Here is a 23,498-nt window from a genome sequence, read left to right on the forward strand (position 1 = left end):
AGGGCTTCTTGGTTACCTGATGTTTACATTGGTTACCAGCCTCCGCAGAAGCCGGCTCCTGCTGCCTGCACATTTAGTTGTTGCTGTCTCGCTGTCACACACAGCGATGTGTGCTTCACAGCGGGACAGCAACAACTAAAAAATGGCCCAGGACATTCAGCAACAACCAACGACCTCACAGCAGGGGCCAGGTTGTTGCTGGATGTCACACACAGCAACATCGCTAGCAACGTCACAAAAGTTGTTCGTTAGCAGCGATGTTGCTAGCGATGTTGCTTAGTGTGACGGGGCCTTAACTGCATGGGTTTATCTGGAAAAACAAGAGAGCTTTCAACCCTGAAGACATCTATAGAAAAAGGGATCAACACAGGTCTATCTCTGAGGCGTATATCAATTTGGATGGCCAAACCATAGTGACCTCTAAAGACTCATGCACTTCTTACATAACCAGAGTATTTTTTAACCTTTCAGACAGGTCCTGACAAAATTCACTTCTAAGGGTGAGGTCATTCCACCTGGTGTCAGTGGCATTTCTGCAGAACACTGAAGAAAACTCCTCTCTTGACCGAACCCTCTGCTGAAGTCTATGTAGCTTGGACTTGGCAAAGGAGTCTTGATTCTGGTCATCAAAAATGAGGCCCAGGCTAAAAACAAGTTGTCTACCAACTGAAAGGACTGAAAATTGGTCAGAAAAGTGAAGGCCCAGGACTGAGGATCCCCTTACAGGAGTGAGACAACAATCCCCACCTATTGTTACTGTTTCTCACTCTTTGAGGTGCAAGGACAAAGCATGAAATAAAGTTTACAAGCTTCTCTGAAAACGACAAATGTATCTCTCCCCGAAAAAAATCTGTCCAAGAGGGCTACCTTGGGTACTGGTTGAGTCTGGCTGACAGCTGACAGGCTGACAGCTGAGACCAACAGACCTGCAATCTGCTGCAGCTGCTGCTCAACCGATCCGACTCTTCCAGAGATAAACTTTGTAGCTGTTGTGCAAGAGCCACAAGTGGATTCATATTAGAATCCTGGAAAAAATGTGTCCGTTTAAAAATTCACAACAGGTGCGAGATGACACTCGGTGAGCAGCGCCACACAAAAGGAAAACCAGGGAAGAAGTACAATGGAAGTCCCTGTCAAATAGGAGAGGAAGTGGGGTCACCTCCTAACACTCACCTATATCTGATGCCTACGCTTCCTAACATCCCTAGATGGGTCCTTCCTCCTATGCTCAGTCACGTGCCTAGGCTTTTGCTGACCTTGTACTTACCCTGACAAGTGTGTAGGCCAACAAGACTCTAGTCTCCATACTGAAATAAAACAACACAAAGAAGGTAAGACAAACGGGTGGGGAAAGACACAACACATAGCACTCTTCTGCTTCTCCAGCAGGAAACTTCACAGCTGCAACTGAAACAAACATCTCAACTTCTCCAGAGACAGACTATCTCAAAGTGGTCTGTATAAAGGAGCTATAATTGGCAAGGAGTGAGGTCAGAAGTGGGAAAATATAGCCGAAGGGAGTGATGATAAGATGCTGCAGCTGTGATTAAGGCTATGAGTAATCTCAGCCAGAAAGGAAAGGGTCATTAACCCCTACAGCATCAGATGAAAGTACATCCACACCAATATAAGATTACAGTCAAATGGACTCCATAGAGGACCTGCGATCAATTAAGCTTTGGGAATGCCTGATCCCAGATCCCCCAGAGGTAACATGGGAATGCGACACACTCAGGAAGGTGTTAGGAAGACAGGTGGCCGTGAGTTCTTGCCAACTCTAGATAAATAGAATAGAACATTCCTGACTTTAAGCTTCAGGAACACAGATGAAAATATATAGGCATCCACTTTATGTCAACGAGAGTTAAGTATATTTTCTTGGTTCTAATGAAGTTGTAGTAACTAATTTTTTGTTCCGTTTAATAAAATTCTGTGTATTATAATATATTAACATTGTTATTAGTAAATTTAAAACTTCCTAGAATAAATGTCCAAGATTTTGACTATTCACAGGGTTTAATCTGGTATTGGATCCTGTCTATAACACAATTTTTTCTGTAAAGTGCTCTAGATGTGTATTTGCTCACTAAAACCTTTCCTGTTTCTAACATTGGATTCAAGTTGGCCCAATAGACTGTAAGCCCACGAGGGCAGTGACTTCTCCTTTCAGTTCAATGCTGTCATTGTTAGTTTTTCCATTGTAATTTATATTTGTATTTTTGTATGTAAATCGCTTTTCGAATCAATGGTGCTCTAAAAATAATTAATAATAAGTTGTCCAAACCCAGTAATTTTGAAGCGATCAGTCAAGGAGTATGATATCTACTTGGACCAGCCCCTAACCTAACATTCCCTATTGAAGAGAATGGGCATGTTGAATTTAACCCTTTTGCGCCAGAACCTGTTTTTGCCATTGTGACCTGGCCAATATTTTCAATTCTGACTAGTGTCACTTTATGTGGCAATCACTCTGGAATGCTTAAAAAGATCCTAAGGATCCAAAGGATCTCTACTGGCTAACACGGTACAAAGATATATTTTACCTGCATCTAAAAGGATCCCAGTGATTCTGAGAGTAATTTTTCATTACATATTGAATTTCATGTTAGTGGTAAAGTTTGGTCAATATTATTTGCGTTCATTTATGGAAAAATAATAAATTTGACCAAAAAAAAATAAAATTTAGCAATCGTTGAACTTTGTGAATTTTTAGGCATTTAACAAGAGTATATTAGTTAATATCACACAAATTTGTAATAAACAACATTTAATACATATTTACTTTACATCAGCATAATTTTTGAAACATAAATATTTTTTGTTATGAAGTTAGGTTAACAATGTATCAGCAATTTCTAATTTTTTAAGGGACGGACCATATAACATTTGAGTTGACTTTGAGGAGCCCATGTGACAGAAAATACCCAAAATTTACACCATTCTAAAAATTACACCCCTCAAGCTGCTCAAAACCACATTCACGAATTTTTTTTTAACTCTGGGGGGTTCACAGGAATTAAAGCAAAGTAGAAGGAAAAAAATGAACAATTTTACTTTTTTCAACAAAAACGTTGTTTTAGCCCCATATTTTTTATTCTCACAAGTGTAGAGGGAGAAAATGGACCATAAAATTTATTGTACAATTTCTCCTGAGAACATTTAAACCCCATATGTGGAAGAAAACTACAGTTTGGGCATATGGCAAGACTTAGAACAGAAGGAGCACCATATGACTTTTGGAGTCCAAAATTGTCTCTAATAGATTGCGGACAGTATGTCGTGTGTGCAGAGCCCCTGATGTGCCTAAACAGTGGAAATCCCCCTTAACTACTCCATTTTGGAAACTACGACACTCAAGAAATTTATCTAGATGCGTGAAGAGCACTTTAAACCTACAGGTGCTTCACAGAATTTTATAATGTTGAGCCGTAAAAATGAAAAAAAAAATTATATTTCCCTCAAAAATGAAGCTTTAGCTTAAATTTTTTATTTATTTCTACAAAGGTAACTGAAGAAAATGGACCATATAATTTGTTGTGCAATTTCTTTTGAGTATAACAATGCCCCATGCGGGGGATAACTACTGTTTGGGCACATGGCAAGGCTTGGAAGAGAAGGAGCACTATTTGAATTTTGGAATGCAAAATTGTCTGGAATCCTTAGCGGACGCCATGTCATGTTAGCAGATCCCCTGATGTGCCTAAACAGTGGAAATCCCCCACAAAATACACCATTTTGGAAACTAGACCCCTCAAAGAATTTATGTAGATGTGTGGTGAGCATATTGAACGCACAGGTGCTTCACAGAATTTTATAAAGTTGAGACAAGAAAATAAAATATCATATTTTTCCCACAAAAAATGTTTTAGCCTTAAATTTTGCATTTTCTCAAAAGTTACAGGAGAAAATTCACCATACAATTAGCTGTGTAATTTCTTCTGAGTACGTCATTACCCCATATGTGGTGGAAAACTACTGTTTGGGTGCATGGCAGAGCTCACAAGAGAAGGAGCATCATTTTGCCTGGAATAGATTACAGATGCCAGGACACATATGAAAAGTGCTCTTCATGCCAAAACAGCAGAAACCCCCATAAGTGACCAAATTTTGGAAACTACACCTCTCGCAGAATTAATGTACTAGAGTAATGAGCATTTTTAACCTTCAGATGATTCACAGAATTGTATAATATTGGGCTGAGTAAATGTAAAATTATCATGTTTTCCAATAAAACGTTGCTTTGGTCCCAAGTTTTTAATTTTCAAAATGGCTAATAGGAATACACGAATGGTACAATTTGTTATGCAATGTCTCTTGAGTACATAAATATGTGACACCCTGGCAAAACCAGGTAGTCACAAATAGGCCACCGCATTACACCGTTCCCTCACTAGAAAACACACAGCCAACCAGAAAACCCTAGTCACCCCACTTAGGGAAAGATAAACACACCAGTGGGCATGACCAAGCGGTTGGGACATGCCCACCCAGGGGTCTAGACAGCACGGGGCGGGAAAACAAGCGGTTAAGCTTTAAGTTCAGTTGAAGAGGAGTGTGGGCTGGAGCTAAGTGTAGCTCCAGCAGGAAAGTTCAAGTTGAACGGTGCCAGGGTTGGAGCCCTGATGCCACTGAATTATTTTCAGAGTCCATATACAGAGCCCCAAAGTGCTAGAATATCAAAAAACCCTTCAAGTGACCCCATTTTGTAAATTACACCCCTCTATGAATTTATGTACTGGTGTAGTGACGATTTTGACTCAATGGGTGAAGATTGAAAATTTGCCATTGTAGTGCCTGTACATTGCTTCTGAAGACACCCACCCCGTAAATTAATTAATCTCTCTACTACAGTAATACCAAATGTTAACGCTAAATGTTGTTTAGGCACTCTGTGGGGCTCAGAAGGAGGGGGTCATTTTGATTTGGGAGTGCAGGTGTCACGGTCTTCTCCTTGTTTTTGGAGATGTGGCAGCTTGAGGACTGGAACACCTTATCTCTATGTGGGACTCTGCATTTAAATGTTGTTTAATTTCCTTTGGCTCTGAAGTTAAATGTCAGTTTTTTTCCAGCAGCTCTGATGCAGTTAAGGTCAGCTGCATCGGCTTTGTAGACACACCCCTTGTGCTTAAATAGCCAGGTCTCCCAGCAAGCTTTGCTGACTATACAAAGCCATCTGTATGAAAGTCGCCTTGGTGGAAGGAGCTTGTGTGGATTCTCCTGAAGTTGTATCCTCTCCATTTTTGGTTGTTTACCCCCCCATTTATCTGCCCTACCCTCTTGTTTCTTTAGTGCAGTGGTGGGTTTAGTTAACCTCACCCGCCTCTCACTAGTCAGTTCATCTATAGGATTTCTCAGGAACCCAGGGTGCTGCTCGGTGACAGTTGCAGAAACTGTATAGGGACTGGCTAGGAGAGTAGGGACAGATACAGATGAGGTTAGGAGGTGCCCACCTACCCTTTCACTAGTCCCAGGGCCACCCATTGTTATTGTGTCCCCAATGTTCCTATCTTGTCTGTGGTGTTTTTCATTGTGTGTCAGACTTCTGTTGGCCTGAAAGCACTCACCACGCTCGTTGCGTGATAGTAGATTTTTCTGCATTTATTTTGGGGGAGTCAGAGAACCGACCTGGATAAGATGTTAGAATGGGCAGACACTTGGCATATGAGATTTAAGGTTGATAAATATAAAGCAATGCACCTAGGATGGAGTAGTCCTATTGCTACATATACATTAAATGGAAGTAAACTCTGGACTACAGAACAGGAGAAAGATTTAGGTACTCTAGTTACAAATAAGCTGAGCAGCAGCACTCAATGTCAGGCAGCAGCTGCAAAAGCAAACAAGATTTTAGGGTGTATAAAGAGAGATTCGATCCTGTGATCCCAAAGTATTGTTACCCCTATGTAAGTCACGTGTAAGGCCACATCTAGAATATGGGATTCAGTTTTGGGCTCCACATTTTAAAAAGGGCATTCGGAAGTTAGAGTGAGTTCAAAGGTGGGAAACTAGACTACTACAAGGAATGGACAGGCTCCCATATGATGACAGGTTGAAAAAGTTAGATTTGTTTAGCTTAGAAAAAAAGATGTCTCAGAGGAGATCTCATTTATATGTATAAATGCATGTGTGGTCAATATAAAGGACCGGCATATGACTAATTCCAAAGACAATACTAAGGACCAGGGAGTACTCACTGTAAGTAGAAGAAAAACGATTCTGGCAGCTAAATATTAAAGGGTTTTTTACAGTTAGAGCAGTCAGACTGTGGAAATGCCCTACGAGAAGAGGTAGTAATGGCAGATACTATAACAGCTTGTAAAAAAGGGCTGGATGATTTCTACAGTACAAAACATTGCCGGTTATAAATGATTTAATGACAAAATGTAGAATTGGTGGAGGAAGATTGAACTAGATGGACCTAGGTCTTTGTTCAACCTCTGTAACTATGTATGTAACTATGTAACTAACTATGTAACCTTTCCAGAGCCTTTGAACTACCAGTAATAAGAAAGCCCCCCATATATCCATTGGCACAAAATAGTCCTGAGTAGTAATTTTGTTGTTTTTTTTATGGATTGAGTTGAAGCTTTTATTGGGAACATTTTGCAGAACATTTTGGTTCTGTTTTCATTTAAAACTCCGAGTGACGGGATTTAGATGACACCTCCAAGGGATCTATTTACTATTAGGCAGCAGCATTACTCTGGACACATTCTGGCCTCTGTTCAGCGGTGTGCTATTCAGAAGTGTACAAAACTGTTGTCAATTGCTCTTTATGCACCGCCTCATTATATGGAATCTTCTCTCAGGGGTTTTGTCTGAATCACATATGTCGGAGATTTGCACGGAAACCCGTGTAAGCGCTCAGCTTAGAGCCCTGGATAAATATGAGCTGTACCTTACTGCAATATGTGGGAGGAAGAATGAATATATCAACAGCAGGTCAAGAATTGCTTTTAATTATTGTTTACACCACTCACCGTGCGGTATAAGTGATTAGACTGCTTTATTCTTCAGGTCTTTGCAATTTCAGATATATATAGTTTTTTTATGATTGGCTACTATCATTTGCTAAAAATGCTTTTTTTTAACATAAAATGTTTTTGCATCACCTTATTTTGAGAACAATAATTTTTTTAGATTTCTGCCAGCACAGTCACATGAGGGCTTGTTTTTTGCAGGATGAGTTGCTGTTTTTACTCATATCATTTTTGTGCACATTTCATTTTTGGATTGTGTTTTATTCCGATTTGTGGGAGGCAGAATGACCGTGAAACAGAAATTCAGGATTTTTTTTTGTCTTTTTTCTCCTTATAGACTTTTACTCTTTGGTAAAAGTAATAACACATGTTTATTCTTCAGGTCAGTATGATTATAGCAATAACCATATTTATATAATTTTTTTTATTTTTTTCCGCTTTTATACAATAAAAACAATTTTATAGAAAAAAGAATTGTTTTTGCATTGCTGTATTCTGAGAGCTATAGCTATTTTTTTGCTGACAGAGCAGTTTGGTGGCTTGTTTTTGTGGAACAAGATGATGTTTTCAACTATACCAGTTTAATTACATTATTTTTTTGCAACATTTTTTTTATGCTGTTTACTGAAGTAGGCTAAATAGTGTGATAGTTTTATAGATCAGGTCATTCTGGACACAGCAATACCAAATGTGTGTACATTTTTGTTTATTTTTATATAATTAAATTTATTGTTACAATTTTTTTTATTTTTTTGTTCTTAATTTTGTTTTTTTTTGTTTTTTTAAGACATATTTTTATAATATTTTTGACTTGGTCTCCCTATGATACTAATTTTTATTAGTCTAATCGCTGGTGTAATATATTGCCATGCACAAGTACATTACACCTGTCAGTGTTACACTGGCAGATTGCATGTTAGACCCTGCTTCTGGCTAGGTCTAACAGGCAGCCCTAAAGGTCATCATTTGACTACCGGATGCCATGACAACCCTTGGATGTGATCATGTAATGGGGGTGCAGGAGGGATGAGAGAAGGAGCCCAATCCCTCTCACAAACTTCTATATGCTGAGATCGCTATTGATCACAGCATATGGAAGATAGCAAAGGGCTGTCATCATCGGGATCTGATCATAACAGGTTCCGATGATGTCTTCGGTCAGAACTATAGTTTTGCACTGGAGTGCCGACGCCTGCTGAACTCTGGGGGTTCAGATCTCCTCCTTACCACAGACTATAGAGAAATGTCAGTGTTACACAAAGCCCAGCAGAAGCTGATGATTATCTATAGTGGGCAGTTGGGAACAGGTCAAACATATTGGATATCTTGTTCCTGTGGGTGCCTGACATTGACTTATTTCCTTATCTACATATAAATCAATATGCATACTTGGCCAAGTGTGCAAGTGTGTACGTATACAGGGAAGTCAGCTGAGATACTATTCTAGAACTCAACTACACAATGTGCATGGCGTTCTTACTTTTCCCTGGATAGCTCAAAGCCTCATTTGAATCTGTGGGCAAAACTTTGGATACTCAATCACCCACAGTGTTTATAGGATCTGTCTGCTAATCTATATTTATTTCACAGAGGACGAGCGGCTGTCAGATGTTCTTTATATTTGTTATTCTATCTGATGTCAACTTGTTATTTAACAAACAAATGTCCTAATTTGCACAGTACGGTAAAAGAAATCACCCGGTTTGTGCCACTGACTGTTGTGTAAACACAGTAGTATTGGCACAGTGTCACATTTCATTTATTTCTCTACACTATGAATTGAAATTTGGCACACTAGTATTTCACGGAGAAGAAAACCCTGCCGCAGCTGGGAAAATGCATTGAAGCAAATCATTCTAAGCTTCTATCCTGCTGCCCAGAAGATGCATAATAGGCATTAAAATACAAAGTAGTCAAAACCACAAAATTAAGAGAACCTTGTTCCCCTTCACTTCTTGAATTCCACAGACTATGGCCTCTTTATTATAACCCTACAACCATTGCCCAGAGGTAACATGTACAAAGACCTTCATAGGTACCCATCACCTGTGACCTCATGATATCTGACTGACCTGTAGGAATAGACATGCAACGTTTCATCCTCAGTGGTGCTTAACAAAGACCACTAAGGGTAAAACGTTGCATGTCTGATGAATAATGATGGACGAGCGTGCTCGGTACAGTTCAGTACTTAATTAAGTATCAGGGTACTCTGGTACTTGCAGAGCTCGGCTGAATATCAGTAAAGAGTGTAGACTCTTTATTGACTCATCCAAAAAAGTCTGAAAGCTGCTACTGTACAACGGGAGCAAGTAAACTCCAGCGCATGTAAGTCATTCTGTACACCTGAGGTTAAACTATGAGAATTTAGACTTTTTTCTGTAGAAACTTAACTATGAGGATCAAGGAAAGTCAATATGTGGTGATCTAAAAGTTCTCTTTTTGATCCTTGGGCAGCAAGGAGGATACACAAAGTACTCATGCGTTTTGTGTGAATGGGAAAACCGCAATAGGACTCATCACTGGAACCAAAAAAGTTGGCCAACAAGAACATCTTTGCAACTTGGACTCAAGAACATAGTTGCAGAAAGTTTAGTTGATCCCAATAAAGTTCTCCTGCCACCACTGTACATTAAGCTTAGACTGATGAAGCAGTTTGTGAAAGCTCTACAAAATGAAGGAGAGACTTTAAAAGTACCTGTGCACCAAGTTTCAGGGACTGTCCAAAACTGAAGGAAGGCATTTTTGTGGATCCGGATATTCAGAAACTCATGAAGTACGATGGGTTTGAAACAAAAATGAAAGCTGTTGAGAAAAGGACTTGGGATTGTTTTAAAGAAGTCATGAAGAAGTTTCTAGGTAACAACAAAGATCCAAAATTTAAGTCCATCGTGGAGATCATGCTGAAAAGTTTCAATGCCTTGGGCTGTCTGATGAATTTGAAATTACATTTTTTACATTTGGACTACTTTCCTGAGAACCTTGGTGCTATTTTCAAAGATCAAAGAGAAGATTTCATCAGGATATTAAAGAGATGGAATGACGATACCAAGGTGGATAGAATGTGAACATTATCGGGAACTACTGATGGATGCTTCACAGAGAAGATCCACAGGCCTCTATAAGAGGAAAAGTATCAAGAGAAGCTTTGCAGAGAAAAGGAAAAATCGCAAGAATCAATTTCCAATAAAGTTGCAGAATGAGTGTTCAATAAATTTTTATATATACTATTGTGTATCATAAGAAAACATAACAATCAGTTATTGGATTCGAAACAATTTTCAAAAACCCAAATTTTGCATATGTAATGAACCTGCTGGAAACTCTTCTTGAAAGGACAGAAAGTGAGAGTCTAAAAATGATCTGTTATATTCCAAAATAAGCACATCTCTATGTTATCCATATACCTTACTATCAGACCTTTTTATTTTATAAAACTGATACAAAAAAATGCAGAATTGCAGATGTTTGATGCTTTTAGAGAACCGCCTGTAACACATTATCACATGAACTTCTTATTAGTCTGTTTGTAATGTAATACCCAAAAACCTACCTCAATTCTCCAAATTAAAAGCCCTGGGGATTTGGTGACTGCTTTAAAAGCACCACTGAGTGCCATGATTTTTCCGTTGTATTCTTCTGAGACCTAGAAAATATCAAAGAACATTCAGAGGGATCCTGCACATCCTGCAGAAGAAACCACATTAAGGTATAGGGATCACATTATCAGTCACAGAATTTCTGTAACAAATCTGCCATGTATAACATAGAATTTACCCTTAAGCGGGCTTTACATGCTACGATATCGTTAATGAATTATCGTCGGGGTCACGGTGTTTGTGACGCACATCCGGCGTCATTAACGATATCGCAGTGTGTGACACTTATGAGCAACCTTAAACGATCGCAAAAGCGGTCAAAATCATTTGCCGCGGAGAGGTCGTCCTGAATAAAAAAATCATTTTCTGCTTATTAGCGATGTTGTTCGTCGTTCCTGCAGCAGCACACATCGCTGTGTGTGACACCGCAGGAGCGACAAACATCTCCTTACCTGCCTCCACCAGCAATGCGGAAGGAAGGAGGCGGGAGGGATGTTACGTCCCGCTCATCTCCGCCCCTCCGCTTCTATTGGACGCCTGCCGTGTGACGTCGCTGTGACGCCGCACAAACTGCCCCCTTAGAAAGGAGGTGAATCGCCGGCCAGAGCGATGTCACAGGGCAGGTAAGGCCGTGTGACGGGGTTAAGCGAGGTTGTGTGGCACGGGCAGCGATTTGCCCGTGACGCACAACTGATGGGGGTGGGTATGATCGCTTGCGATCTCGCTAGCAAGATCACAGCATGTAAAGCCCGCTTTAGGGTTCGCTCAAACTGGTGGATATCCAGTGTATAACTCGGACGAGTGATTTCCAATGTTTTATAGGACATTCATTTTTTTTTTCACAAATAAACACATAATGAGGAAAAAAAAATTGGGCCCATGAAGGTAAAACCAGCGCTTGTAGTTAAATAATATAACTTATGACAATTCCTCACTGGTTGTTCATGTTGACAAAAGGAATTCTCTGAGTTAGAAACACGTGGGATTGAAGATATGGATGCACAGAGATTTTTGCAACATATTTTAATAGACCTGAAATAAATGTTAGACTTTTTAACTGCAAGTGATTGATTCACATTCATTGACTACTTTATGTAGCAGGCGAGGGTTTACATGCATTTGGAATTAAGGATTGGGTGTTTCATGGACATAAAGGGAATCTTTCTGGTTTTTGCTATGTAAATAGTTGCACACACATTGATAAGAGAAGCACAGTTGCATTTTGTTTTTTAACTTTTACAGCATGCTGTCCTCAGCTAATATACAGTAGCAACAACCTTCTGACAGATTCCCTTTAAGTACTATTTGTTTTATTATTTGCTCGGAAATATGAGGCTGTCTCAGGTTTCTACTGCTACCAGTCACATGTAGTTTAGACCCTAGTATGACTATCTGATATGGATTCACTATAACAATTTTAATAAGTGACAAACAGGAATGCTGATATCTCATTTCAAACAATAGGAGGCGTTTTTCATACAGATTTTGCCTTGAAATATACGGCAAAAAATGCAGGAAAAAATCCATATTAACATAATTAAATGCTGTAGATCCCAATATGTCAACAGTTATCATGTCAAAGATGCGTATTCTTCTATTCACATATATTTGAAATGTAATGGTTGAAATTCAAGAGTGATTTCCTTCCATTTAGAAAATGACTATATTTCAGCAGAACAATGCTCATTATAGTCTCTGCTGCCTGAAAAACAATACCACAGTTTCCCACTAGACCCAGCTTTATGAGCAATTAGCCTCATGTAATCAATTGTCTTGTAGTGATAATGCTGCATAATGTAGGTTACAATCTTGTCTTTAGCCTCCTACTACATTTTATAATTTCTCTTGATGATCTTTGGCCCCAAGCTTTGCATTGTAATCATTTATCCATTTTTTTAACTGCACTTAGCATAATCAGCATAATGGTATGGCTTCTGGTTTAGGTTTTAAAGGTTGTGTTCATGATTGTGCACAATTTTACAGTTTCTACATACAGTACATATGATGTTGTAGAAATACATGTTAGAGGCAACTGATCTGTTAACACTAGAAGAAATTTCGAGCTCTCTGGGTTCCAAAGGTAGAAATGTTGAATGACCCCTCTCTGGGACTTCTAGTGTTAAAGGGGTTGTCCCAGACGTATATATTTATGACCTATCCTTAGGACAGATTGATGCTGGTCTGACACTGAGCACCACCACTGCTCAGTTGTTCGCTGTCGCTGTCAAAAGTTTGGGCTTAACTGTTTATGCAATGGGTTAACTTGTTCTTTTTAGATTGTGCACCTTGTAGATTCAGACTGAAGACAACAAAGCAACAAAGGAACACACATGTAAATAAAGAGTAAAGAAAAATGTTTTGGTACCGTGTTAGCAAGTTGAAAAATGAGTGATTGCTCTCAGTGAGAGAAACAAAATTAAAATTTTGTAGTTGTGATACCTTTTAATGGCTAACTAAAATAAAATAAAATGATGTTACAAAGAAACACATGTGAAACAAACCAGAATATGTGTTAAACCATAGTACCCACCTTTTATTCAAATGACAGCTCACACACCCTTGGAATTCTTTTAACACGCTCCATCAGGTAGTCAGATAGTGGGATAATCTTAAGTAGGGAGGCTAATTCATTGGGCCAGGAGGTGGGCAGCATGTCCTAATTCATTTATTTCTGTTTCTTTGGGACACAGATGAAGTTGCACATTATAATGGAGCAAGGGGCCATCAGCTTCTCTATCCACCATTCACCTGTGTTATATGAGGCTCAGTCAGGTATAGGAACATGAGAGAGTGTAGATCAGCTCCATTTATCACAAGGGGCTAGGTGAATTATTTAAAATATATATATATATATATATATATATATATATATATATACAGTACAGACCAAAGGTTTGGACACACCTTCTCATTCAAAGAGTTTTCTTTATTTTCAGGATTCTGAAAATTGTAGACTCACATTGAAGGCATCAAAACTATGAATTAAAACATGTGGAATGAAATACTTAAAGTGTGAAACAACTGAAAATATGTCTTATATTCTAGGTTCTTCAAAGAAGCCACCTTTTGCTTTCATTACTTCTATGCACACTCTTGGCATTCCTTTGATGAGCCTCAAGAGGTAGTCACCGGAAATGGTCTTCCAACAGTCTTGAAGGAGTTCCCAGAGATGCTTAGCACTTGTTGGCCCTTTTGCCTTCACTCTGCGGGTCCAGCTCACCCCAAGCTATCTCGATTGGGTTCAGGTCTGGTGACTGTGGAGACCAGGTCATCTGGCGTAGCACACCATCACTCTCCTTCTTAGTCAAATAGCCCTTACACAGCCTGGAGGTGTGTTTGGGGTCCTTGTCATGTTGAAAAATAAATGATGGTCCAACTAAACGCAAACCGGATGGAATAGCACGCCGCTGCAAGGCATGCTGGTTCTGAATGCCTTCAATTTTAAATAAATCCCCGACAGTGTCACCAGCAAAGCACCCCCACACCATCACACCTCCTCCTCCATGCTTCACAGTGGGAACCAGCCATGTAGAGTCCATCCATATACCTTTTCTACAAAGACACGGTGGTTGGATCCAAAGATCTCAAATTTGGACTCATTAGACCAAAGCACAGATTTCCACTGGTCTAATGTCCATTCCTTGCGTTCTTTAGCCCAAAACGTCTTTTCTGCTTGTTGCCTGTCCTTAGCAGCAGTTGCCTAGCAGCTATTTTACCATGAAGGCCTGCTGCACAAAGTCTCCCCTTAACAGTTGTTCTAGAGATGAGAAGCTGTGTCCAAACTTTTGGTCTGTACTGTATATATATATATATGTATATATATATATATATATATATATATTTATATAAAAATTACGATGAAGCTGAGGGGCATCATATAATACTGGGTGCCTTCTGGGTGTGGGGCTATTTTAGTTTTGGGATGGTTTTTTAGGGCATCATACTGAGTGGGGGGTATCATTGTGGGGGGGACTATTTGGTACCACGTATGTTTGAATACTGTAGTGGCATCATATCATGTGGGGGGTACTGTGAGGTGTGACGCTCCTGCTGTAACCAGGTGTCACAAAAATAAGGTAACAACAAGGTAACAGCTTGGATCCAACATGACTGTGCCAGTTACTACACGCACACTAGCACACCAGGACATTTACACTCGCTGTACCCGGCTGGGAGACTCAATTAGCCATATGACAGGGCTGGGCACTGTGAGATAACAGGCAGCGAACTGGGGAGGAAGAGACCTGACCTGGGGGGGAGGAGAAAGTGACCTGGGGAGTGTGGCTAGTCAGTCGGAGAAAGACTAGGAAGTGAAAGAGGAAGGAGTTGTGAGTTGAGGAGAGGAGTAAAAAGGAAAGGTGTCAAGACAGACAACAGACTCTTGAGACACAAGGAAAGCAGCAAAGAATCAGCAAAGACCTGAGTAGAAAGATCAGCCACTCAGAGGAGGAAAGTAGCTGGAGAGCGAGATAGCAAGCTCCAAGGACAGAGGGATCCTGTGGGGTGGACATCCAGGGCTCACAGTACTTTGCACGCACGGGTTGCAGATCCCACAACAGACCAGGACTTCAAGTCATCTGTTAACTCTGCCAGGCGGGTGGGTTTCCAGGACTCATCTACCACCACTAACGTCCGAGACATCAGCAGCAAAGAGGGGACCGGGACATATTCCCTTAAACAGTCCAAGCTGCCTGCAGCAGGAGCCAGACACCAGGAGGACCTCCAAATGCTCCACACCTGCGAGGATCCACATACACCAGAGTGCAAAGGTGGAGAGTGGCACCAGGTTGGCTGGCACAGCCATCAGGGACACGGGCGCACCTAGGATCCAGTATGTCCTCAGGGTGTGAAGCCAGTAAGTAAAGACAATCAAACTGCACTCTCTGTCTGGACAGCTTCATTGCGCTGCACCTCCAAGTGAACCGTTCACCTGCCCCAGGGGAAAAGCCATGCTCGCAGAGGGCTCCACCATCCACGATGCCCCCATCCATCATCCCTAATGGGAACCCGCAGTAGCGGCCCTACCATCCCTGGCCGCACACCGCGAGTGGCGTAGTTGGACTTTCTTTTTCTTTCTCTTTTCATTTAAAACTGGTCTACGGTGCCCCCGGGTCCAGAACCCCTTGAGCCACGAACTGTCTGGATCCGAGCAGCTCGGCTGGCCCGGGGCGCGACAGAGGCATCATACTATCTGTGTAATCGAGGAGTATCTATGTGTGTTTGGGGGACATCTTTTAGTTGTCATGCTTTGTGGAGGGGACTTCACTGAGGCAGAATTCTTGAGCTGGGCAGATAAATGACCTGGGTGGGTTTGGAGTATGACTTAGCTGTTACAAAAATAGTGAAGGTGCATCAAAGGTGTTCCTGTTTAAAAAGAGCCTGTGCCTTAATAATGTTAATTTGTTCCAGTCTTTTTGTCAGGAGAGCATCAGTGTCACTCCTGCTCTTGTCACAGAAACTCTTACATTAGTAACTCAATATATATGTATATATTAAAACGCTAGGCCCAACGTGAAAGCAACACAATCTACTATTCCACAAGTCCAACTTTAGCAAATGTCTTTCCTTTCTTAGCACAGTTGTTACGGGGGGACCGGCAGATTAGGACCAGGGAGTATATATCCTAATCGCCAGTCGGGGCCCACCGTGCTCCAGATGACAAATGAGCTGCTGGCACCTGAGGGTTAGGTGGAGACTATAGAGCAGGATGGCTCTGAGATAACCCAGGAAACCGGTCACGTGTGTAGGGACACGTCAGACTGGACGACAACCCAGTTACCGTTTCGGTGGAATTGGCGCAACCCCGACCACATGTGCAGGGAACACGTCAGGCCGAATGGTGACCAGGTAGCGTTGACCGAGAAGACCGCTGCGATAGCGCTCTGTCGGCCACGTGTGTCAGACACGACAGGCCGAGCGGTCCTCCGATTAGCGTTTCTGGTCACTATGTGAATGGCCAAGTGTGTAGAGGACACGTCAGGCCAAGAAATCACACCAGTAGCGTTGACTGGGAGGCCAAGGAGGATAATAGATTCACACACCTAATCCAGGAACACCCTGTTAACTCCACAGGGGTCCTGGGGTATGCTGTCTGTGCGCGTAGGAGGCACAAGCGGACAGGTAGCGCTGCAGGTGCATTGTCCGTGTGCGTAGGGGGCACAGTCGGACAGGAGGCGCAGCAACCGCAGCCCAGTTAACTCCACTGGGCTGTACAAGTAGGACTGGACGGTAGGAGGTGGAAGCCCAGTTCCTGACACTAACGTGCTGAGCCACGGGTGTCTTGGCGTGACAAGCTTTGGACGCCTAACCCTACCTACCACTTCCAAACACAGGCTTATGCCGCAATAAGGCTCTAACATGGAGGTGTGCTCTGTCTGAGCAAATGTGAAGACTGCGCGCCTCCATGTTGTCTCCAGCCCCTTTTATAACCTGGGTCCGCCCCAAACCCAGGGTGGACCACAATGGCACCTCCAGAGTCCAACAGCAGAGTGCCATGTCATCAGCGACGTCACCAGCGGCCTATCCGGAACCGTCACGTCATTGATGACCTCATGGCAGCCACGCCCCAAACACTTCAGTCATCGTCTGACGACCAATGGTGAGGTGTCGTGTCATAGGAGCGAGCCTCTGCGAGCCAGTCCGGAGTGGCCACATCATCAGGACACCTGATGTGTGTCGGCCTATCAGAGCCTGCCATCTCCCGGACATGCCCAGTGAAGTCCTTACCGGACCTAGCCTCTGATGCACTAAGTGCCTGAGCATGCTCAGTAGCCTGAACAACAGTCTCGGAAATCAGACTGTCTGCCTGAGCATGCTCAGTAGGCACAACACAGGACTTAGACACAGCACGATGTCCAAGTACCTGTGCAAAGAGCCTTTTTGCACTAAGTGTAGGAGCATGCTCAGTAGCCTGAACCGAGGACTTAGCCTCAGAAATGACACTATCAGGCTGAGCATGCTCACTAGGCGAAACACCGGGCTTAGACTCTGGCTGGGGTAAATCGGGGAGCGCATGCGCACTAGCCGCCTCTCCACACTTAGACTTGGAGGAAGAAGCAGCCAGCTGGACGACCCGAGGCACGGCCAAAAACGGCAGCCGGCACCTGGGTGCAACAGGAACTGCAGCAGGCTGCTTGCGGCTATGGCGGTGCCGATTCGTAACAACAGTATGTCACAACAGGAAGCAACAGCTTGGCTCACTCAGATGTTGGGGCGTATGTTCTTTTTTTGGTACTTGACCATTGGCATCTGATATTCAGTATTTGAGTTCCTTCTGTAGTTGGTATTCGAACTTCAATGCTTGACTGTCAGTGTCTGGTATTCGGTCTTTGGGTGCCTTCTGTTGTTAGTATTTGATGTTTGACCGTTCTTTCTTCTGATCTCATTGGAACCTACTGTGGCCGTGGGGCTATCAGCCCACTCTGGTGCCACAAGACTCTCCTGGTGCAGGGTGTGGCGCCAACTCATCCCCTTCTTGACCCGGCCAGGCCTGTTATATTTTGTAACTACAACACAACTGTCACTTGACCCGGCGTCTCTTCTCTTCTCTTCCCTTCCCTAAGGGAAACACACATTACACTCTTTAGTTCCTGCTACTTTTCTGGCCACCAGATGGCAGTGTTCTCCCACAGACACTGCCAGATGTCAGCTCAGTGTGTCTTCTATCCAGCTGCTTTACACAACCATAAGGTTTGTGCCAAAAAAGTAAGACAGACAAGGGTATTTCATGTTAACCCTGCTGTGTCTGTCACTGCACCAACCTCACATGAGCTTCTGTGTGGGTCAGAATTCTGACAGACATGAAAATGTAGCTAATGAGAATTAGTGACTACCATGTTTGGGACAGTGGATCATAGGTGTGGAAAATCGATGAAACATATGAGTTTCTGGTAGGCGTGAGATAAAAACGGCTGTCAAGCTGGGGTACAGCTAGGCTTTATTATGGGAGCACAGTAGTCTTGTTCATGTACAAGCAAATTGTGGGTCACTCTTAAAGGAAATGTGAAAATATTCTGCAGTGTGCATGTACTTAGGGAGGGTCTAGATTTCATATCAAAATATAGGAGAGTATATGAAAATACCAGTGCCATAGAGATTTATCATGAAGACCACAAGTTTCACCTCCCAGTAGACAACAATAAGACTGGAGTTAAAATTTCCAGCAGCTCTTTGTAATTCACTTTTACCAGAAACATCAGCCCACACACAAGCTATGGAAAGCTTTTATACACTCCCCTAATATTTTTTTGTGCCTAAGTGCAAATTAAAACCAGAGCTGTTGTCTGCTAAGTTGCTGTGGTTTTAGGATATTAACCATTTACACAAACCTGTAGGGTACAGTTTTTATACTGTGCACATTGTCACCATCATGACTACATTACACTATGGTGGGTGGCCACTCATGTAAACCTCACTTAAACCTATAGACATGCAATCCTTTAATTATATATCACATCTTTACATGGCTGCACTTTGCCATGATATTCCTCATCCATGTACAGACTACAATATCTCATGCAGACATGATGTGTTGAATGATTCAAAATTCATTGATGTTAAAGTCCTCCGAATCAGCAGACATGCCGCTGGAGCCTGTGGTAAGGGGAGATAGGTGACCAAGATCGTAGTTATGTACTTGGTCGTAAAGGAGTTAATACAGGTTTCCCATACTTTACCTTCAACTATGTTAAAGGGGGTGTCCAGTCTAAAATAACAAGTCTGCAGTCATTCTGTGTGACTGCAGACTTGTAAATCCTTACATTGAGTGCACTGTGCACTGTGAGGATTCTCTGGAGTCAGCACCAGGCCACGTGACTGCAAGTATTCGATATACATACTCCTGGACAAAATCCAACTAAAGGGGAATGGCCTCTCTTAATACACTTGCATTGACCGCACCACAAACATCTAGTTAAATTCTGGCCAAGAGAATGCATATCACCTACTTGCGGTCACGTAAATGCCGTTCCTGGCACTCACACCAGAGAATCTTTACAGTGCGTGCAATATGAAGATTCACAAGTCTGCAGTCACATAGAGTGATTTCAGACTTCTCATTTCAGCTTGGTGCATTAAATGCATTTAAGGGGATAAACCTATCCGAACATGCTCTTTCTACCACTGATATGTCCGTTTTGCTAGGGGGGTTAACCTTCTCTCCCTGTTCCAGTTTAGATCTTCTTACAGTAATCAAAGATTTACACATATTCACTCATTCTCTAAACTTCAAGAAATGGTTTCCTAATGAGAGAAAACACCTTTTTCCATCTGATGCTGAACAAGACGGTTTATAAACACTTCAGGAATTGCCGGTTGAACATTCATCCTCTACTGTAAGTAAAATTCCAGCAGCCATTCGTTCCAAGTCACAGAAATTCCCCCTTTATGCAGTTGTCCTAGCTTTAATCTTTTTGTAAAACTTGTCTCTAAAGAAATGTTTCAAATACAGCATAACAAACACAATGACAATCTGACTAAGGGGGAAAGGCAGAGTCTCATATGGTTTGAAAACCAGCCAGATGTCATTTTTATACCTGCTAACAAAGAAGGAAACACAGTCCTTTGGCCTCTGCAGATGCATGTGGCTAAAGCATACAGATAACTGAAAGACAAAATTTCTTATAAGAAATTAACCTTCAACCCCTTTTCGTCTTTCAGATCCAAGCTTCACAAGATTCTTGATATGGCATATTAATGCGGCCACATCAACAAATCACTAATTGAAGCTTTGACAGCATCGAAGCCAGCAATCCCGACTCTGTACCTGCTACTCAAAGTCCAAAAAAAACCCCATCATACCACCAGGTAGGCCTGTCATATCTAGAACAGAAGGTTTGACTGAAAAAATGTGAAAATATATAGATGAAAAACTCAAACCCTCAGTGGAATATCTACCCTCATACCTACAGTACATGATACATCTGATTTCTTGCGGAAGATAATCGTCAGGGTGAAGAAACTGGGTGTATGCCACGCTGTCACATGAAATTGCAGGTGTTGATTATTTTAAACTTCTTTTATTCAGGTCGACACGGTTCAGAGAGCTCAGTCTCCTTCATCAGGACATTAAAGCAAAACCATGTTTTTTCTTTAATGTCCTCATGAAGAAGACTGAGTTTTCTGAAACGTGTTGACCTGAATAAAAGAAATTTGAAATAATCAACATCTGGACTTTCTGGTGACAGCGCAGTATACACCCGATTTATCCACCCTTACGTATAATCAGAATCCTGGGACTGCGGCAGTTACCATCTCTGATGCGCATTTAGAAATTGTGACTGGCACAACTCTTATAGGTGAGTGCAATTGCCTTGCTTTATCTGTTACCTTACCTGGTAAGACCCTATTCTGTGCTTTCATCCGTAGTTTTTGTATCTTCTTGTGGAAGATAGAGGGCCTACATATGGACAATGACATACTACTATTCATGTGTGACACTGAGTCACTCTGTACTAGTATCCGCCATCACAATGGTGTCTGAGCAGTCTCTCATATCCTAGACATGAGCAATATGGACTCCACTCATGCCGATTTCATTATTCACCTTTTGGATTTCGTCAAATGCACAACTTTTTTACTTTCAATGTGTCCTTCTACCTGCAATTCCAGGGCACGGTGATGGGTGCGACTTGTGGGTCTGTTATGCTAACCTTTTACTAGTACTGTGCGAGAGGGACCTGTTCATGTTAGATAGCAACCCATCAATGGACTGTGCCATCTTTTGGACACGCTACATTGATGATATTTACCTTATCAGACATGGCACTTGTACTGAATCTCAGTTGTTTTTTGATGCTCTCAATAAGAATGATCTCAATATTCATCTCATCTTTAATTATGACCCTCTCAAAATAGACTTTTTAGATGTCAAATTCCTTTAATACTTTTTTCAGTCTTACACCTTTTTTTTGCACATCTATTACAATCATACTGAGGTTTATTTCTTTATCTCATCTATTTACTTTATTTATTATTTCATAACTGCCCCTCATAATTCATTTTTGTTTTCTTATCATCTATATTCATCATATATTTCCTGCTCACATTCTATAAACATTCCATTTATTTCCAGCCTCATGAGCACTGGTCTCTGTCTGGCTGTCAAACTCGCTGCTGTGTCTCACTACTCGGCTTCCCCACCCATGTCATGTTCTGTGCTGGGATTGGGCTCACATGACCCATCCCTCCTCTGATTATACGACAAGGAACATGTTGGTTTCTGATGGTGTCCCGTACCTATGCCGCTACCATTTGGAAATAACTTTTGCACAGCACTCCTTATAGGCTTAGGGAGGTTTACATACTTTCTCCACTGGACTAATGCCACCCCCTGACAAAGGTTTGCGCTGAAACGCATTTGCTATTTTACCAATAAATTCATATTTAATCCTTATTCTGCCTGCACACGCTCTTGTAGGTTTATACAGTCTCTCAGGTGTTTCCATCCTCTATTCTTTTTGTGCATGCTCTACTGTGGTGCTTTTCACTAACTATTTAACTCTATTGCTATTTATTTACCCACTCACACCAATTTTTTATTTCTGCCTCTTGTTTATTGAGTATGATTATAACTGTCAGTCATTACATGTCTCACATTAATAAAGCCTCCTTTAATTTAACATAAACTCTGGAGGCAAATTCTCAAGAAGATCTATGTCATACTCATAGATCTTAAGAGCTCTTTTACAAATGAAATAAAACATAGATTTCTCTAGACTAGGACATCGGACCCAAGATATCAAGGTACCAGTTTATTCAGCTGACCTACATGTCCATATAGATGGCTTGAAAGGTTCATCCTGCTGACAGATTCCTTATAAGTGGAAGAGTGGATTTTGGGTTCTTCTAGGGAGGGACCAGGGACATGCCACTGCATCCTCTATAAACTAAATACTTTTAGCTGAGACATTTTGAGTCCACATAACATTAATGGTTTTCTAAATTAGCAATGGAAAAATCTTTAAGATATATTGGTATAATAGCTCTGTTATCTTAACAAATATTGAACTTTTCTTTGCCGACCTCAGATTCTCTAGATGAGGCCACCATACACAGTACATGTCAGCAGACAGATGATACCTCCTCACATAACAACTCCAATTAAAGGGTCCAGAAAATATTTGAGAAAAGCTGTCTGAACCTGATGATTTGAGGTCAGCAGATCTGTGAGAAGAGACTACATATTGTGTTCCTCAATGGAATGAGTGATAGAAATCCCCACACAAAAAGTCTGTCCGCCAACTTTTCGTTAAATATCTCTAGTTCTGAGAAACTAGTTCTGACACCCCCAACTCATGACCCACCTCTATGAGGCAAAATGAAGGACTCACTATTCTCACTAGGGCGGCTCCAGTCTGTCCATGTTTTACAAGTAGTGCCTAGAAAAAGTATTCATACCCCGTGAACGTTTTCATATTGCTTCCACGTCACACCCACAAACTAAAATGTATTTTACACTAAGCAGCAATTATTTGTGACGTGTAAAGTAACTATGACATGATTTTTAAATATTTTAAAAATACAGATCTGAACATTGTGACATGCATGTGTATTGAGCCCCCCACAGAGTCAATAGATTGTAGAACCACCTTTCACTGCAATTACTGCTGTAAGTCTTTTGCGGCATGTCTCTACCAGCTTTGCACATCCAGAGGTTGAAAGTTTTGCTCATTCATCTTTGCAAAATAACTCTAGCTCAGAGAAATTGGGTAAGGGTATCTGTGAACAGCAATTTTTAAGTCTTGTCACAGATTCTCAATGGGATTTAGGTCTGGACTGTGACTGGGCCATTCACACACATGAACATGATTTGATCTAAATCATCCATTGTAGCTCTGGCAGTATGTTTAGAGTCGTTCTCCTGCTGGAGGGGGAACCTACACCCCAGTATTAAGTCTTTTGCAGCCTCTAACAGGTTTTC

At 41.5% G+C, this 23,498-nt stretch overlaps 1 protein-coding gene across 3 annotated transcripts in view; it reads right to left on the reverse strand.

The window, feature by feature from the left end:
• Positions 1-23,498, reverse strand: part of AVIL (advillin) — a 138,578-nt gene that overhangs the window by 103,292 nt on the left and 11,788 nt on the right. For 2 of the 3 annotated variants that reach the window (XM_075337111.1, XM_075337110.1), the window contains exon 2: positions 10,534-10,626. In XM_075337111.1, coding sequence (XP_075193226.1) covers positions 10,534-10,599 — 66 coding nt within the window. In that variant the 5' untranslated portion in view covers positions 10,600-10,626. Of the gene's footprint in view, positions 1-1,267; positions 1,308-10,533; positions 10,627-23,498 lie in introns of those variants that run through there. The other variant, XM_075337113.1, reaches the window with a different exon arrangement.

Source organism: Anomaloglossus baeobatrachus, chromosome 2 (assembly GCF_048569485.1).
Source record: "Anomaloglossus baeobatrachus isolate aAnoBae1 chromosome 2, aAnoBae1.hap1, whole genome shotgun sequence".
NCBI lineage: Eukaryota > Metazoa > Chordata > Amphibia > Anura > Aromobatidae > Anomaloglossus > Anomaloglossus baeobatrachus.